This window comes from Nyctereutes procyonoides, unplaced genomic scaffold (assembly GCF_905146905.1).
Source record: "Nyctereutes procyonoides isolate TBG_1078 unplaced genomic scaffold, NYPRO_anot_genome, whole genome shotgun sequence".
NCBI lineage: Eukaryota > Metazoa > Chordata > Mammalia > Carnivora > Canidae > Nyctereutes > Nyctereutes procyonoides.
Genome location: NW_026575082.1, coordinates 13849713 through 13869636, shown reverse-complemented (window position 1 = coordinate 13869636; position 19924 = coordinate 13849713). Strand labels below are relative to the sequence as shown.

General features: G+C 41.6%; 1 protein-coding gene across 1 annotated transcript in view; it reads left to right on the top strand.

Annotated features, from left to right (window-relative positions):
* Window positions 1–6571: 6571 nt before the first annotated feature.
* LOC129514564 (PH domain leucine-rich repeat-containing protein phosphatase 1-like) overlaps window positions 6572–19924 on the top strand; it is a 209175-nt gene continuing 195822 nt past the window's right edge. Inside the window, exon 1 of the mRNA XM_055333244.1 lies at window positions 6572–8229. Within this exon, the coding sequence (XP_055189219.1) occupies window positions 6771–8229 (1459 nt within the window). The 5' untranslated portion in view covers window positions 6572–6770. The remainder of the gene's footprint in view (window positions 8230–19924) is intronic.

Here is a 19924-nt window from a genome sequence, read left to right as displayed (position 1 = left end):
ATAAATAAATAAAATCTTAAAAAAACCCTAAATATACTTATAAAAAATGTTTTTAAAGGCAATGCTTATACTGTTTTATTTGCTCTTACATACTCAGACCTAACTTAGTGCTTGATATGGGAGACTTAATGAATATTCAAATGAATGAGTAAAAAATGATATCCCTAGTTTGGTCAACAGGTTTTTTGGGTGGTGGGATTTTATGAATCCCCGAAATCTAGAAGTCTGATGAACTTCAGATTGTCACTCCTGAGGAGTGATACAAAACACCTTGTATACTGGAGTGTCCTTGACCAAAATTCACAGCTACTTGGCTCCTGAGAAGGTGACTGTATTTGGAAACAGGGTCTTTGTAGATATAATCAAGTTAAGACAGGATCATAATAGATTAGAATGGGCCCTGATCCCGTGACTGGTATCTTTATAAGAAGAGGAGTTGAGACATAGAGATGCAGGGAAAAGGCTATGCAATGACAGATGCCAGAAAACAGAAATTGAAGAATGTACTTCCAAGGCAAGGAATGCTGCGACCACCAGAAGCTGGACAAGGCAAGGAAGGATGTCCCCAGAGCCTCAGAGGGAGCATGGTCCTGGTGACACCTTGATTTTGGACTTTCAGCCTCCAGAACTGTGAAAGAATACATTTCTGTTGTTTTAAACCATCTAGTTCATGGTACTTTGTTATGACAACCTTAAGAAACAACTGTATCTAGGAGTCCAGACCAATGCATATGATGGGAAGTAGAGGGGAGAGGGGTAAGATTTCTAGGAATTGATTGTGTCTCCTATAATCATTCTGTTTTGCGGCACAAAAAGAAAATACCCATGCTACTCCTTTAGGGTATAATTAATGACCATAAATATAGGGGAATCATTATCTAGACACTACTTTTCTATTTTTAGTCATGGAAGATTTAGGGAAAATGCTTTAGGAGATTTTGGAAGGATTTTTGTTAGTTAGAAATCTTGGTGGAAAGAGATCTTGGGTACTTGGGACAGATTACAACCCAAAATGAGTTTCTAAAAAGCTGAGTATAGATCAGTTTTTGAAATTAATATCTTTAAATGTATAAATATTATGAAGGCCCAGATTTTTTTTTATAAATTAATTTTTATTGGTGTTCAATTTACCAACATACAGAATAACACCCAGTGCTCACCCCGTCAAGTGTCCCCCTCAGTGCCCATCACCCATTCACCCCCACCCCCCGCCCTCCTCCCCCTCCACCACCCCTAGTTCGTTTCCCAGAGTTAGGAGTCTTTATGTTCTGTCTCCCTTTCTGATATTTCCCACACATTTCTTCTCCCTTCCCTTATATTCCCTTTCACTATTATTCATATTCTCCAAATGAATGAGAACATACACTGTTTGTCTTTCTCCGATTGACTTACTTCACTCAGCATAATACCCTCCAGTTCCATCCACGTTGAAGCAAATGGTGGGTATTTGTCGTTTCTAATGGCTGAGGAATATTCCATTGTATACATAAACCACATCGTCTTTATCCATTCATCTTTCGATGGACACCGAGGCTCCTTCCACAGTTTGGCTATTGTGGACATGGCTGCTAGAAACATCGGGGTGCAGGTGTCCCGGCGTTTCATTGCACCTGTATCTTTTGGGGTAAATCCCCAACAGACCCCAATTGCTGGGTCTTAGGGCAGGTCTATTTTTAACTCTTTGAGGAACCTCCACACAGTTTTCCAGAGTGGCTGCACCAGATCACATTCCCACCAACAGTGTAAGAGGGTTCCCTTTTCTCCGCATCCTCTCCAACATTTGTGGTTTCCTGGAAGGCCCAGATTTAAAGCAATTATATGATGACTTTACATATAAGAGAAAGAATATAGAATACTTAGGGAGGAAATATTTATACCCTAATATGTAACGAATATATCTAGATTGTCATATTTCCCATTTGCCTAAAACAACAACCATCTATATAAAAGAAGAGGTCAATTTTAACTAAAGATTTGAAAAGATCAATGTTTATATACAAGCTTCCTTGGGGGGATTTTTTTTTTGTCTATACTATTTACTGGGGGTAAATGGTGCCTACCCCATTTATTTTACCCAATTTATGTAAAGTTTCAATAAATATCTGTTGAATAAATGTCCCAGGTGATTTATATTGAATGGATGTCCCAGGTAATTTACACTGTTGCTGGAAGAGATGAGATTACAAGGTCTCTACTCGGTCTAATACTTCATCGTTGTGACATAATATAATACATCTGTTTATTTCTACGAGGGAGGATGTGAGAAATACGGAAAAAAAAATAACCACAGGATTTAAAAGAGTGCACTAAAATCTGAAAGGCTATCAAATGTACTTTTATAAAGTGGACTACCTATGATGATAGTGGCGATCTGAGCTTTCGATAGAGTTCAAATACTAAGTTTTGTGAGGGAGGGGTAAGGTTTTAGAGAGAACAGAAGGTATCTTCCTGCCAGTGAGAAGGGAACATATGAATTCAGTTTAGCCACCTGGGACCCATTTAGTGCACTAGAGCAGTAATTTGCTAAATGGGTCCCTCATAGTAAAAAAGAATGAGTAAATAGTGAGCAATTTAGGCATGGTAAACCACTAGTAGCTCAAGGGATATAAGAATGTGAAACTATAATTAGATCCCTTGTTCATAATGTACTAACTAAATGTATTACATTGTATATTGCATCTTTCTGAGTTTATTTCTGGACACAGCTGAGCCCCTAACAATTCAGACTGAAACCATCCCAGCTATCAATTCATGCTTCCATTAAAATTCCAACTGCTTATATTAGAAAAAAATTCCAAAGATGGTTTCTTTTATCTTGGATCTAAGGATGCAAACAGGATTAACCTAGATGCAAAACACAGCAAGTCAGTTATAAATCCCACGGCATAAAATAAACTGTGGCAGTAAATTGAAAATTATGTTCTCTTTTTCTATACTTAGCTGTGAAAATATTTTAACAACTTGGCATCAGGGTTTGCAACTTTTACATCTGTTGTTTCTTTTCAGGATTATCTTTTAGCATTTTAAGATGTGATTCTTTGAAGAGTGTGGCTAGTCAGAAACGTGGTATTAGATTGTACATTTGGAACATTTTAAAGGACTCATGAGTTACATAGTTTCAGGATACTGGCCTATTCCTGCACTCTAAGTAGGAGAAGCTGCTATTTCCTGGGTGTCTGGAAAATATTTGTCCTTTACTGAAATCCTTTTCTTATTCAGAGCAATTGTATAGTGTGGGTTGGCTCAGATAGTCTGGATGATGTTCCATGATACTAGCAAGTTCTAAGCACATATTTCATTGCCCTTATCAATGTCTGTTATTTCAACTATGAGGTTTCGATTGTTCTAGTGGTAAGAGGACTGTATTCTTTATGAACTCTCCTTTACTTTCTCTCTCTCCACTCACCCCCAAGTTCAGTAAGTTTATTGAAGGACTGTAAACCCTTACTCTTCTGCTCTTCTCTCAACTCTGATTTTTATTATTCTGGGTACAATGGAATAAGGCATCTTTCAGACCGACAGTGTGCACGAAATAGTTTATCTATTAGAAGTTATATTCTGCATTCTTCTTCTTCCCCACCCTGTCCTCAATGCAGGATTTTTTGCTTTGTTTTGTCTTTTAGGCTGGAATATATTTCCTTTTTCCTTTATGCTGAGATATTTTAACATTAACATCAGTCATTATTTCCCCCCTTCCAATTCAGTAATCCCTAATAGAAAGTGAGGCAAGTGTGTATGATGACTCCCAGCCCCTCTTACCTTCAGTACTTTGGATACTAACTTCTCTGAGCTATGCTTTTTCTTTAATTTTTTTTCCCCTTGGAGGAGATGTTTTGGTTATAAATACCTTCAAAGAGTAAACAAAATTCCAAGAGGATAAAAAGGTAGAGTTGGGGTGATCATATAAATCTGAATGATGGGAACCAGAACTAGATTAAGTACAGTACTACAATTTCTTAGAGAGGATGAAAATGGACCATTGGCCAATGGTAACAGTATTTATGATTAGAATAAGCTTTCCATGAGTTTGTTACATTAGCTAAAGAAATATACCTCTAGAAGACAGCTATCTGGGAGCTGTAAGGTATAAGGTATATTTCTTAAAAAGTAAAAATTAGGGCAGCCCAGGTGGCTCAGCGGTTTAGTGATGCCTTCAGCCCAGAGCGGGATCCTGGAGACCCGGGATCGAGTCCCATGTCCGGCTCCCTGCATGGAGCCTGCTTCTCCATCTGTCTGTGTCTCTGCCTCTCTCTCTGTCTCTTATGAATAAATAAATAAAATCTTAAAAAAAAAAGCAAAAATTAAACAGGTTTGTAGGAAATCAGCTAAGGAACTAATGAATATAAAGAGGTGTAAACAATCTGTTTAGGACTGAAATTTAACATGCTCTTTGTTTTTTAATCTAATTAAAGAAAGGGTAAATTAAAATATTCTTTTCATTTCTATAACTAATTGTTAGGAGCTACTCAAGGCAACATATGGATTAGCATAGCTGACATTTATTTTAAATATATTACTTCTTTTCTGCTTTGGTTTCTTTCAGAGACAGAACTTTCAGCAACTACCTAGTTTCATATGTTACAGAAAACTTTATCCAAAGTTAGTCTCTATTGTTTGGCTTCCTAGAGAAGGTCAATTCCCCTTGTTTTAATTTTGTTTCCTCCCATGTTACCTTGCATTTTGAATGTCTCACTTGTTGAATGTCTTTCTTTATAACCTATATGCTCTATATGAAGGCAAGAACAGTGTCTGTTTTATTCAATTGTTTACCACAGTGACTGGTGTATACTATGTTTATAATTATTTGTTAAACTAATTGATGTGACTATCTTATCTCTCATGGGAGGATTTGCATTCTCCCTCATTTAAAAAACGGAACTCTGTGCTGTTGATTGAATTGAGACGCAATAAAAATTAGTTTCATAAGGCCAAGGGGTAAGACTTCAAAAGAAAGATACAGAAAATCATTTCCAGGAATTTCAAGAATTAAGAGAAATCTTTATTTTTATCCTGGTAGCTTCCTCCATTCCTCTTCAATGAAATTGTGTAGATAACCTAAGCGTGACTTTCCTTGCCCTTATCAATTTACTTCAGCGATAAGTTTCAGTGGATCTCTTTTTTTCTCTTTTATAGATGTTTTAAATTTTTAAGTAATCTCTGTGCTCAAGTGGGACTCAAACCCACAATCCTGAGATCAAGAGTCCCATGCTCCACTGATTGACCAGCCAGGCACCCCTGATCTCTCTTTCTCTGTGGCGCCACCCCCCCACCCCCCAAAAGGTCAGTAACTGTATTGAAGGCAGGCTCTGGATAGTTGGCAGTTGACACGTTCTCACTCACATGTGAAAATCCAGATTCATAAAACAATCTGGGGAATGGTATTTCAATTAGATTCATTAAATTCTTTAGAATAGGAAGCTACTCTAGTGTAGCCTACAATGTTATTTTCACTGATAAGAAAATGCAACTTTTCAGACCACAACGAAACATTTTAGCCGCAAAACCCATTTTTCCCCTTAATGCTCAAAGAAAGAACAAGGTAAGACCTAAGAGAGAATACACAGGACGAGCCAATCTCACATCCCACCACGTCTCTGGTCCATCGTTTCTTCTCCTTTGCACGGCTTCCATTGTCATTACGTTAACCCCAAACTTTTAAGGTCACTGGGGGGAAAAACAAGACCCGAGTCGTTTGCCTTTTTCCTTCCCACATTTAGTTGTAGGCGAGGCTCGGCTCGGGGTTGCACGGCTTCCAAGAGGCGCTTTCACCAACTGTCCAGGTTGGAACTTCCCTAGCCTGGAAAAAGCGAGGAAAGTAAGGTTGGCCATTTTCACCGCCGGTTACCCGGCGGGCTCGGGTGTGTTTTTGCATCTCCTACAAGGCGTGGAGGTGAGAACCCAAGAAAGGGGAACTTCACACCGCGTAGAGTTCCTCAAAGCCCTCACTTTAAATCAGCAGGTAAAACGAAAGTCTTCAGGGGAGCGGGAAGGGGCGGGCTGGGTACAGCTTAACCAGCACGAACACTCCCAGATGCAGCGTTTCGCAGCAGAGGGCACAATACCCACTGGCCGGAGCCCGCGGCCGGCTGCAAGGAGGGGCAGAGAGGAAGGCACTCTGGGGCTTGTGGTTCGCCAAGTTTCCCTCCGCCGGGTTCGTTCCCGCGCTGGAACTACAAGGGCCAGCGTGCACCGCGCGCCTCTCTGTGCTCTGCCCGCCCCTCTCCGAGGCTGGCGCAGGAACCTCCCGGGAAACGGCTCCCCCCCTCGCCCCGCCCCCGTACGCACGCGTCACGTTTGTTTACCCTGAAGCCCCGCCTCCCCGTCGTCCTCGGGCTCTCTCCGCTCCTCCCGGGAATGCCGTCATGCTAATATGCATATTCATGAGGCCCCCGTGGAGCTCCCGCCCAGCCCGCCTCCCGCCTTCCCGCTCCAGGCGCGTGATTAATATTCAATGAGCCCAGCGACGCGGCTGGTTCGCCCCGGCGAGGCGGGGCCTGCGCTCCCGAGCCCGCGACCCGGGCGGGGAGGGCGTGTGCGGGGGGGCGGTGGCGGCGAGGCGGGCGGGCGGGCGGGCGCGCGGGATGGAACGCCGAGACACCGACGGAATGCTCCGAATTGCCACATAATCCCCTGGAACGGCCGCGCCGCACGCCATTGGCTTCTCCCTCGTCGCCGCGCCGCCGCCGCCGCCGTCTCCCACCTCGGGCTCACCGCCTCGCTCTCGTCCCGCCGCCTCCGGAGCTGGGGGGGAAGCGCGAAGCCCCACTGCAATGGAGCCCGCCGCCGCGGCTACGGCGCAGCGACTCCCAGAGACCAGCAGGGAGGACCGAGCTCCGGCTCCGGCGGCGGCGGCGGCGGCGGCGGCGGCGGCCGGGGGCGGCCGGAGCCCGGAGCCCGCCCTGCCCCTGGCGGCCCCGGCCGGCGGGGCGCGGGAAGAGGCCCCCGGCGAGGCGCTGCCGGGCCGGGCGGGAGGCGCTGGGCGGCGGCGGCGGCGCGGCGCGCCCCAGCCCACCGCCGGCGGGGCTGCCCCGGGGCCGGGGGCCGGCGGCGGCGCTAACTCCCTCCTGCTGCGGAGAGGGCGGCTGAAAAGGAATCTGTCCGCGGCCGCCGCCGCCTCGTCGTCGTCGTCGTCCTCGTCGTCGTCGTCGTCGTCCTCGTCCTCGGCCGCCGCCGCCTCGCACTGCCCCGGCGCCGCCGGCCCCTCGGCGCCCTGCTCGGCCTCGGCGTCGCTGTGCACCCGGAGCCTGGACAGGAAGACGCTGCTCCTGAAGCACCGGCAGATGCTGCAGCTGCAGCCGTCGGACCGGGACTGGGTGAGGCAGCAGCTCCAGCGGGGCTGCGTGCACGTCTTCGACCGCCACCTGGCCTCCACCTACCTGCGCCCGGTGCTGTGCACGCTGGACACCACGGCCGGCGAGGTGGCCGCCCGCCTCCTGCAGGTGGGCCACAAGGGCGGCGGCGTGGTGAGGGTGCCGGGCCCCGCGCCCCCGCCCGCGCCCCCGCCCCCGCCCCCGCCCGGGAGCTGCGCGCCGGCCGCCGTCGGGGACCCGCCGCGCGCGCCCCCCGCCGACCTGCAGCTGCCCCGCGGCCCCGGCGGGTGGACGCGCCGCGCCTCCCGCGCCAGCCCCGCGCCGTCGGACTCCAGCCCCGGGGAGCCGGGCGCCCGGCGGGCCCTGGACGGCGCGGCGGCGGGCGCGGCCTCCGACACCGAGAGCTTCAGCCTGAGCCCCAGCGCCGAGAGCGTGTCCGACCGGCTGGACCCCTACAGCAGCGGCAGCGGCTCCTCGTCGTCGTGCGAGGAGCTGGAGGGTGACCCGGCCCCGGCCCCGGCCCCGGCCCTGGCCCTGGCCCTGCCCCTGCCCCTGCCCCTGCCCGGCCGCTGCGCGCCGTCCCGGCCGCCCTCGCCGACCGCCTCCCCGCCGCCGCTGCAGCCGAAGGGCCCGCGGGGCGTCGACGGCCCGGGAGGGGCCGCCCGCGACCGGCCTCGGGAGGAGAAGGCGGCGGCAGCCGCGGCCCCGGGCCGCCCCCCGTGCGCGCCGGAGAAGGCGCCGCCGCCGCCCGCCCTGTACGTGCAGCTCCACGGGGAGACCACCCGGCGCCTGGAGGCCGACGAGAAGCCGTTGCAGATCCAGAATGACTACCTCTTCCAGCTGGGCTTTGGGGAGTTGTGGAGGGTGCAGGAGGAGGGCATGGACTCGGAGGTCGGCTGCCTCATCCGCTTCTACGCAGGTAAGGCAGTCACCTGCATCTGACGTGGGGGCGGGGACCCTCCGAGGTCCCGAGGGCCGGGTGCCGTGGGCCGGCTGCCTGTGCCGCCGAGAGGACGGGCAAGTCCTCGGGAGCCTTTGTTACTTCTCCGCAGCGATCCCGCGCCCTGCGTGTGACCCGAAGCGGGGCGCTGGCTGGCGGCCCTGAGGGCCCGGAGGTGGGAAGCGCTGCGGGAAGAGGCGGCAGCACCGCCCGCACACCCAGGTCGCGGCAGGACGTTGAACGAGGGGCCTTCCCTCGGGCCTCTCCTCCTGGGCAGGTTGGGATTTCAGGGGAACCGTCTCGAGCACAGAGAGGGAGATGACCAACAGACGTGCTCTGGGTCGTTCTTTGTACATTTGTCCACCGTTGGCCGTTCTTGCCCCCCCCCCCCCAGCTCCTTTCTTGTCACCTGGTGCCCTCGCTCAGCTCTCTTGTCTTGCTTATTTGCTCCCCGAGTCCTCGCTAACAGACCCTTCTTAGTGATACTCCCCCCCCCCGGAGCTTTTTTGCTTTATTTCAGTTTCATCTACAAGTGTGATTCTTGCATCAAAAGTGGTGTCGCCTATTTCTTTTTCTCATTTCTTGCTGCCAGCCTCTCCCTCTCGATTCTGACCGTGGATGGCAGTGTGACTTGGCAGTAGGGATCGCAATAAGACTTGAAGTGGTTATCATCTCTTGAGATGGTATCTAAAATCCTCCTCATTCTTTTTTTTTTTTCGGTTCCAGATGAACACTTCTAAAATTTTCCTGTTTTCTCCCCAGCTTTTTGAGATATTAAAAAGGTGACTGATGTTGGGTGACTGATGTTTCTGTCTTGATTAAAGAATCGGAGGGTACTAAATTAATGAGCTATATACATCCTGGTTGATACATTGAAGCCTTATATTTGTTTGCATCTTTTTCCTCCTCTAGTTTAAACAATTATGCTCTTAATTATAAGAAGTTTTATTTAAAATAGAGTTAGCGTGACAAAATTAAGTCAGGAGACTTAAATCTTCCTCAGCGTTACTATTTCAGTTTGTAGGTGCTGCTGGAAGATAATCCTGCTTCTAACTTTGTTAATCTGTTGTTATACTTTCTAATTTAATGTTTTTGGTCCAACTTGTGTCTTAGTGGCAGTTTAGTCAGTTTGAATGAAGAAATCTTTACTGGCACATTGAAATATGCAAGACCAGTAGGATTCTTGGTGAGATGTCCTTTTAAGTTTCATTGAAGTTTTTCTATAATTCAAGTGGATTTCTGACCGATTTTTGCCTTATAAAGAAAGCCATATCGTAATACAATAGCATTTGCAGTTATCTGCAGATAATATCTCAATTGGATGACACAGCTTTAAAAGTTTATGACCTAGAAAATCGGTGATTTTTTTTTTTTTTTTTTTAATGTAGGAGCAACAATTACATCTTTTTCTCCTGGAGCTGATAAGAGTATTTTACAAAAGCATTAAATGGTAATCACACTTGGAATGAGGATGATAATGTGAGAATGATAAATGCCCTTATAACCAAACCAGTTGCACTGAATGAAATATATATAAAGCAAGGGATATGTAAAATAAACAGTATTGAACATATTTTATATAGATGGAGCTCTGCATCTCTTATTTCCGCATGTTTTCCATCATGATAAATGCCCATAGGAAAAGGTTCTGGGTGTCCTCTTCATGAAATTTAAATCTTTGATTCCCTTGATTGCCTCTTCAAGTGTGTCTAAAGTATTCTAAGTGAATGATATACAGTGGTCTTGTTTTGTTTTAAACTTATCAATAGAAAAGTGACAAATTTTCTGGTTGAATCTTAAATTTCTGGTGTGGTCATTTTATTCTTTTTGTTTTGCTCTTTATGAAAAGCTGTAATTGTTATTTTCTGAACTTCATCTCTGTATGCACAGCATAAATATATATATATACCTCTGTGTATACACTTGTAAAAATAACTAATAAAATGGGGATGTCACAAACAGTATCCAACCTATTATTGAATGTGAAGCCATTGTACATGTGTCCTAGAAGGAAGATGCTTGATTGTTATAGAGATGGCTAGTTGTGTATTTTGGTTTTTACACAGAATTGAACCTATTTTAATCCCAAGGCAATAAACAAAATGTCTGTTGATATTCATTTGCCACAGAACAAAATTCAGTATATAGTGAGTCCAATTGAACTTTTGCAAGAAAGTAGTTATTGACGAACAAAAGGGCCTTTTTATAAGGTGGTCTTATTATGGGAACACTGTCAGGACTTCACACGCACTGAGGGTTTGTACCTCACTGGTGGAGATTCCTAGAAATTACCCTTGCAGTGGAATGTAGGACGCCCAATGGGAGTGTTATATTTTGGTAGTAATTCTTTCCCTTAGGAAAAAGAGAATTAAGGTTTATTTTAGAGGAAACCCTTCAAGATGGTGTTGTATGCCACATTTGTTTTTATAATTTTACATATAACTGAAATTTCTTGAGCATGTCTTTTTGTTTATATGTGTAGTTGGAGTTAAGGATAGATTAGGAAGCTGCCTTTGAAGCCTTTTGAATACTTTCCTATATTTAAATTGAGCTCATTATCTGCTGTCTATCTAGTTATCTAGTCAGCTGCCTTTTTTTTTTTTTTTTTGAGAAGTTCTTGTCCAGGGAACTTTCATTCTTTTGAACGTCACCTTTCAATGGAATTTTAGTATTTATAACTTGATTCAAGTTATTATTAAAAGGTTTTGAAAGGCATTTGCAGTCTTTGAATATTTAAATACTTATTTGGGTAAAGTAAAATGAAAATCTTTAATGAACTGTAAGGTGTTGGATGAAAGTGCTATCTAATTACAGAGTTGTTAATGAAAACTTAGTTTGAAGATCATTAATGTGTCTTTCAAGCATTTTTTTAGCTGATTTAAAATATGACAAAATTTACATGTCTTTATATGAGGCTACTGGTCTTAGGTATTTTAAGCACTTTAACATTTAATTTCCTTTTAAAACAAACCATCTTAAATTCTAATTGGAAGAGTAATTTTAGGTAAAAAAATTTTTAAAAATTTATGTTGCTTGAAATAAGTTATGGACTTCAAAACATTAATGAGTTTTGTGTTTTGGACTCTTTGGGGAGTCTGAGTCATCGACCAAGGGCAGTATTAAACGATATATTTTTTTGACTCTTGTATCACCTTTTAGATTTAGTGGTCTAGCCACTTAAGTTCAAATTTTAATAGTGGGAAAGGATGTTGATGGAATAGAGAGCACACCCACTGTGCCTACTGAATCTTGGACAAGATATTTTTATGTGACTTCTTTGGATTGCTCAGGAGAACAATCTCCTAACCCCTCTCATATTTCTTCTTTTTTTCTCTTTAGGGAATGATCAAACCTTACATGGTTTCCTACATGGAAACCGAGAAGGGGTGGTTCAGCATTAAGCTGTAATATTGACCAGCAGGCTCTTATTACTATAATTACAGCAGTATTGAGTAACGTGGTATGAACATGTGACACCAGTGTGTGCTTGAGCAGTCTTTTCAATTTTAAGAACAAAGGGTTTGACTTTATTTTTGTTGTTTTATATTTGTTGTTCTTGATGTAAAGTGCATGCTGTCTTCTTCATAACTGTGGTTTGAGAACATCTATTAATATGTTGGGTTTTATTATCTTCAAAAATTTTAAAGGGCTTTCACATAAATTATCTCATTTGTCCTTTCAAAAACATTATTAGGGAGGAGTCAGTGTCAATCCTCTTTTCAGATGGAGAAACATGCACAGAGAGGTTTGCCTCTTGCTTGTGGTTTTTCAGTCCTTGGCAGAACTGAGAATAGAGAGCTGGGATGTTCTGTTTTGCAATTCATATCACTTTCCATGAATCGATGCTGAATTTCATTTACACTTGATTCTTTCACTTGGTTAGAAGCATTCAGAAAATACGCTATTTTTGTTGTTAATGAGGTGATATTATCCTCCAGTCTAAAGCAGTATTCCTTGTGAAATGTTGATGGCCCTAATTTTTATCATGCTGTTTTTTTTTTTTTTTTTTTTTTTTTATTTATTTACGATAGTCACACAGAGACAGAGCTAGAGAGAGAGGCAGAGACACAGGCAGAGGGAGAAGCAGGCTCCATGCACCGGGAGCCCGACGTGGGACTCGATCCCGGGTCTCCAGGATCGCGCCCTGGGCCAAAGGCAGGCGCCAAACCGCTGCGCCACCCAGGGATCCCTATCATGCTGTTTTTTAAAAGCCTAAGGTACCAAGACTGGCAAATAAATAGGCAGTACAGAAAGAGTACTAAAGTGTTGTAAATAGTCTGGTTGCAGTAGTCATACTTGCATTTAAGTTGTTAGGAAATGAAGTTTACTTAATGACTATTTTTTTAATTTGACCGTGCCTCATTTGTTAAACTGTAAATCTTCATTGGGTATAGAGAATTAACACTTCATCTGAAAAGTGAATAACTTTTCAGGGGGGAAGGTGTGGTAATTTGGTGCCTTTAAAACTTAGCCTTACTTGTAAAGTATTGAAAATCTACATCAGAAAAGGTTTGCTTAAGTCCTATTTTACAGGGGAATTGTTGGTACATTAGTGATAGTGCTTTATTGGTGTTACTATGCTATGTTACAATTATTTTTATAATTCATACAGTATATGGAGCTGGAGAGTAAGCTATTCTCCCTGAATTTCATAGTTGTTTCTAAGATGTGTGTCTTTTGTGCTCAGTGAAATAATTACAGGGAGAGGAGATGTATAAGTTAGTTTTAAAGTTTTGGCGTTAAAGGTTTTTTTTTTTTTTTTTTTTTAAGGTTGTTAAATCCACCACCTTAACTGATTGGTTATCCAAAGGTCATTATTAGTTTTTAAAGTGTACAATGTTTTTGTTATTTCTTACTCTCTCTTTTTTTTAAAGCCCTGAATTTGATTTATTGGTAACATAACATTCATTGACATTCTTTATGATCCAAGCCTCGTGTAATACTTGGCATTTTAGTTTAAACATTTGTTGAATTGAATTTGTGGAATTTTGTTAAGCAGCTGGTGGTGTATGCCCTGATTCTTCAGCCTTCCATCCTGTTTGGGTCCCCAAAGGATGTGTTAAACACACATATACACAGAGGCATTTCTTATGGCAGGAGATTTTAGATGTGCCACATACTATTAATACCTTCTGTTTCACGTGAGTGAAGCTCTGTGTGGATTTTGAGAGAGCAGTTCTCTCTTAAACTTTTCTTAGAGTTAACAGGTGTTCTTTTCCCTTCTTTTCAAAGGCATCTCCCACCTCAACTTTGAGATGCATTTAATGAGACATCTGTCAAATGAGGCATCTTAGATTTAATGATTTTGTTATGTGCCTGGCTTGAACGCAGTTCAGTCTGTTTGGACAGGAGAAGGGTTTAATTGTTGTACTGTGAAAGTCAGGAGATCCTGAAGCCACTCAGTAGAAAAGCTTTTCCTTTAAAAAAGATGCCTGATATTTTGAAAAGAGAGGAAGTTATCGAAATGTCTGGGAAAATGAAGCCTTAAAAAAAAAAAAAATCGCTACCTTCTAAAATCTACTCGGCCTCTTTAATCCCAGGCATCTGGTGTAACACTGGTAATGAGAGGTTTTGAATCTGGTCTCACGTCCCTGTGCTTCTAGGGCAAGCCTTTCTTTATACTTACCTTCGGTTTTCTAAAGATAGCATAATTAAAACAAAAAAAATGGCCATGTGGATTCTTTAGACATATTAGGTATTTATAACTTAAGTCTGTGTGACTGGTTGTATTTGGATTTGTATGAAACTTCAACTCTAGGCTTTGGGAAATTTTGATAAATTTGAAACTCAGGGATCTGGAAAGAATAGACTTCCATGATATTTTTTTATTAAAAAACATTAGGATATTTGGTTAACTGTGAAATAGCAACTTTTCCAAGTTGTGTGATAGTATACTTTAGAATCAAGCATAGTGATTACTGCATTACTGAAGTATCATTACACTTTGATGTAGAGGTGGAATGGTTTTGTTAAATATTTCGTATAATTAAGAGGTATACTGGTATACCTCTTAGTATGTTTAATGAAACAGAACATAACCTTTCCAGATCTCTAAGTTCTTGTTGAAATAATTGTTTTCCTGTTGTATTTTTACATATGAGGTTGCTTCAATACACTGTAAAACATATATTCTGATAAAATGTCTTGTTCAGGTACAAGTCCAGTAGTTTTCTGAATTTGGAACCTAGCAGTTCTATAAGAAAAGGAGAGGAAAAGTCTGTTTGTAGGTTGTACACATTTTATCAGTTTGTAAATGTCAATATTTTATCAAAAAACAATATGCAGAATTTTTGTAAATGTCAATATTTTATCAAAAAACAATATGCAGAATTTTTGATATATACTTTCCCAAATGAAGCCTGCTAAAATTAGTCTCATTTCCAGTTATGTGAAAGCATTCAGTTGAAGACTGAACAGAATTAGAAATAATTTTGTCTTACCCCGTTTTAATAAGGAGTGAAAAATCTAATTAGAAATTTGAGGTTTGAGAGGATTTGAATTGGTTGATTTTTCTTTTTAGTTTTTTCCCCCCCTTCATTCTTTTCAAACAGGAAGAGTTTTATTTCTCCTATTATGTTTATTTCTAGCTATTTCTACTGATGCTTACATCTGGTGGAAAAGAAGTTAGAGAATGAATCTTATGATATAATTGCCTTATATGCTAGAATATTTGGGTTTTATTTTCAACTATGAGGTATGTTTTTAAATACAGTGGAAGTATGATCTCTACTTGTTTTCCTTGCCTATTCAATAATTTTCTGGATTTTACAATCAGTTCAATCCTGACACATGGTCCGGGACGTGAAATTTCATGCACGGAACGAGTTTATTTTTTTACCTTGTCAGTTATGAGAAATTTTTTCCTAAGGAGTTCTTTTTTCTCATCCATATATTTTGAGAACTTGCCTGGCTGTGTCTTAGTCCGGAGTGGGTGCTACATTATGGTTCTTGAGTTTGGCTGATGTGTCCTGGGATCAGGTGGAAGTAACCTTGATTAGTGTTTGTTTGTTTGTTTTTTCAAAAATAACTTTGGGGGCAAAATTACATGGTTTTATCTAACACTCTGAGAAAAAAATGGCCTGTAGTTTAAGGAAAGTAATCTGAAAGTTTGGAAACTTGGCATGACTTTGGGCATTCATTTTAACCTGTCCTGAGTATTGCTTTCCTGGCCAGTAAAATGATGAGCTTGGAGTGGAATAAGTTTAAGACCTCTTTCAGCTCTTAACATACTGGGGTTCCTTTGGAGAACCTTTCCTTCCCATTGGAAAGACTAAAAGTTGTAGTTGTTTTAGTTAAGTTCTATAAGACCTGTCTCTGGATTAAAAGAGTCAAATCGGGATCCCTGGGTGGCGCAGCGGTTTAGTGCCTGCCTTTGGCCCAGGGCGCGATCCTGGAGACCCAGGATCGAATCCCACGTCGGGCTCCCGGTGCATGGAGCCTGCTTCTCCCTCTGCCTGTGTCTCTGCCTCTCTCTCTCTCTCTCTCTCTCTCTGTGTGTGTGACTATCATAAATAAATAAAAATTAAAAAAAAAAAACTTCCTTAAGTTGACTATAAAATCCTTTCATCGTTCAGTTTATCAAGTTTACTGTAATAGTAACTGTATTTGAGGTATTCAAACATGCAAAACTTACTAGTTTGTTAGTTTTAATTCTTGGTGAGCTGTGTGCCTGTCTCCTTTGAGCTTAGAGTCTCAGGAGAAAAAGCCACTTAAAAGAAAATGAAAGTTTTGTATTGTTGATTTGATTAAATGATAGAATTTAGGCTCCCATAGAGATCCTAACATCTGTATTTTTTATAGATGAGGAAAGCAAGACCACAGAGGTTAAGTATCTGGTCCAAGATCCTTGATCAAGTCAGTCTCCAGATTAGGAGTAGCACCCATGATTTGGATTATCTGGCCCTTGTTTATGTTTTTTGTTTTGTTTTGTTTTCTTACCACGCTATGAATTACAAACTTATCTTTGGATCCTCCTTATATTTAGTATTCAAAATGAAAGTTAAAAAAAATGAAATGTGTACTTCACAGATTTGGTGGTTTCTCTGTGACTTCAAGGTATTTCTAGTTTCATTTCGTTCTAATCAGTGCTTTTGAGAGGTTGCATATCTCTTTGACAGATATAAAGGGGGCTTCTAATGGAACAGCTGGATATCTTAATTGCATAGAGGGAAATTATTATTATTATTTTTGCATAGAGGGAAATTAGATTTCATCAACGATGTTACTCTTTGGGGGATTTAATACGGAACTTTAAAGTTGACAGACAGGTGGCTGAGCGTAGTCACAGTACTAGAAAATGAGAAAACCAATGGTGATTGGTCTAGCACTTTGAAGTTGAAATTGTTAGAATGGAAAGGTGGTAGAAATCATAGACTTTTAACAATTATTTGGGAGAAAAATTTAAGAATAGATTTTGAAAATAATTCCCATTCCAACATGTTCATTAAAAAGATTCAAAAAAAAAAAGATTCAGTATTACATCCTTAAAAAAAAATTAAAGATGTCTTCTCACAATGAGATGCACATAGCTTATTTAGGCACACAAAGTTCCCCTTTTGTGTAATATAAAAAAAAACAACTGGCTTCAGTAATCTTTGGGCTTTTGTTGTTTGTTGGCTTTGGAAATCTTTATCACGAAATCTGCTACTGTTTTGAATATCTCAGAGAGGAAGAGAGAGAACGAAATTCCTGGTCCTGTTAGCAAAAAGACAGTTTGTGAATATTTTTAGGAATGTGAGAGAGATTCCCTTCTATATTAGGCTCTATTTTAATTTAATCATTTACCTTAAGCGAAAGTTTTAGCTTTCCTTATAGGGAAGTTAATCTATTGAGTCAATTAATTCCTCAAAGATGACTGTTCATTTTTAATATGAGGAAGGGAACTTTTTAAAGTGCAGAAGTATGAAAGTGTAAAAATATATTACATTGCATCTGACATGTAGAATATGTACTCCAGATGCTGAAACACAGGAGAAATTTTTCTTGATGGTCTTTTGGAGAGATGGTATGGCTGGGGGCAGCTGACATTCAGTTGTGTGTAATAAGGATCTCTCCTTATGGGAAGAACTAAACACTACTATAATTGAAGGACACTTTTTCTCTTGTGTGCACCCCATACATGCAGTGTTGGGGAAGGATGTTAATGGAAGGTGGTGGTCCTATTTATGGGTGGAAGGGATAGGTGGAGTGTGGTAAGTGTTCTTGGGAGAAAAAGAAATCTTGATTTAAAAAAAAAATTGCAGTTATTAATTACATGGAACTTTTTTTTTTTTAAAACATCTTAATTGGTAACATATTAATATTGTGACGGCCTATTCTCATATCCTGTGCTCATTTTTTGTTTGATATTTGCCTTCTTCCTATGGGTTTATAGATTTGTTTTAGGAATATATTTAGGGAAACTAGCTTTATTTTGTAAGTCACTAATATTTTCTTTATCCATTACACTTTTATGTCAGTCTTTTCCTTTAAATATTCAGGGTTCTGTGTCATGCTTAGGAAAGACTCCCTATCCCAGGATTAAAAAGTGAAATTTCCTGTATTTTCTTGTGGTATCTTATAGTTTTATTTTCTATGCTGAAAATTTTAATATGTTGTTTAAGAAAGATAGGAGGTGGGAAAGAACAAATTGTGTCAATGCTTTTTATTGGATAATTGAGTTATTTCTTCACTGATTTAAAATGCCACTTTTCCTCAATTTGTCATTTTTTTTTCTTAACTGATGGAGATTAAAATCTATGCTATAGAACAGTAGAGGTTTAATAGCTATTTTGAATTTGTTCAGGAAAACAGGGAGAAAGGGGAGGATCTTTATCTGATTTCTACCACATTTCTTTTTTGCTCCCTAATTTCTCAGTAGCTTTCAGGATGGCAACTCATGTGCTTTTGGAATATGGATGTGTTAGGATTCTCCTTTCCTATGGATACTTTGTCATCCTGAAGTAGTTAGGGTGGGAGTGGGGTTAGCTGGAGTGTAAAATGCTGATATGTATATGTATATGTGTGTGTGTGTATATATATATATATATTGCATTAGGCAGAATTCAGCTGCTTATTTATGCTGAGGAGATTCCTTTTTTTCTCCTTTTAAAGAATTTCTGGGACTACTTTGAAGGTCACTGTGAAGCACACATGATTTATCTTTTGAATATAGAAAAATGAAGACTAATATGCCTATCAAAATCAGTAACAACTGCCAGTGGTGCTTTGAAATTTTCTTTAGTTGACCTGAGAAGGGGTTTCTGTGTGTAGCTGTGAATTGAGATGACAAGGATATAATAATGCAAAATAACTCTGAGATAGCTGAAAATTGTGTAATGGGACCAGTGTTCTAAATGGTACTTAGGGTGCTTTAGTGCTATAGGTAAATGAACTCCCAGAAAAAATGATATAGTTTTATTGGGGGTAGGGGATAGTAGAGTCATAGATGTCAAACCTAGAAAAGTCAAGTTAGAACATCTGCCACCTTTAGTGGGCTTTCATGGTCTGGTGACCAATTCTTAGTTATGTGACCACAAGACAAAAATTGTACACTGTTGCATTTCATGGCCTTCCTCTTTGGTGGAAAACTGAGATTCTCTTCTGTAGGTGTTTAGTTGTATTACCTAAATTCCAAATTATCTTGGATGGAATAGATTCTAGGCTTGAATCCATTAACACTTAAGGGGAAAGTCTCCAGACCCATTGCCCTAAAATACTAAATGAAATAAAGATGCAGTTGCCAAACTTATTTAGGTGTTTACAAGTAACATTTCTTTTCCTCCACAATGACGAACTGTATGGCATTTTTATTAACTTGAAGAAATAAGTGCAAAAACTCCTTATATATAATGTTCAAGAAATTTGAGTAGTATTTTATTTAGCAAACATTTATATCATCCTTATTACATGCTAGGCAGTGTTTTATGTGCTATATATATAATGTGGAAGTGCTTTGTGTGTGTGTGTGTGTGTGTGTGTGTGTGTATACACACAGCCCTATGAGGTAGACCATGTTACTACCCTACCCTAGTATTACAGATAGAGGAACTGAGTTATAGAGCAGTATAGTAACTTGCCTGGATTTGTACAGCAAGTGAGGCACAGAATTCAGGGCCAAGTATCTGACATCAGAGTCAACTAGTTAGTATTGACCTTGTTTGCTGAATGTGGGGAACTTATGCCTAGTAACCTGGGGCCAGTTTGGGCATATCAGTATTTGGAAAACATAGATTTTGAAGTAGTTAAGGCCTGGACTTGAGTTCTGAATCTGCCACTGTCCCTAGAGCTCTACTTTATTCCTTCTGTTTTTTGTTTTGTTTTTTAGATTATTTTATTTTAAGATTTTATTTATTTTTTGAGGAAAGAGAGCAAGTGAGCTCAAGGAGGGGACGGTAGCTGTAGAGGGAGAGGGAGAAGCAGACTTCCCGCTGAGCAGGGAGTGAGATGTGGGGCTGATCCCAGGACCTTGGGATCATGACTCAAGCCACCTGGTGCTCCAACATTTATTTACTTATTAGAGAGAGAGAGAGAGAGAGAATATGAATGTATGAATGAGGGAGGGGCAGAGGCAGAGGGAGAGAGAGAGAGAATCCCAAGCAGACTCCTTGCCGATTTCAGAGCCTGACACAGGGCTGCAGATCCTGACCCTAGCCAAAACCAAGAATCAGATGCCAACCAACTGAGCCACCCAAGC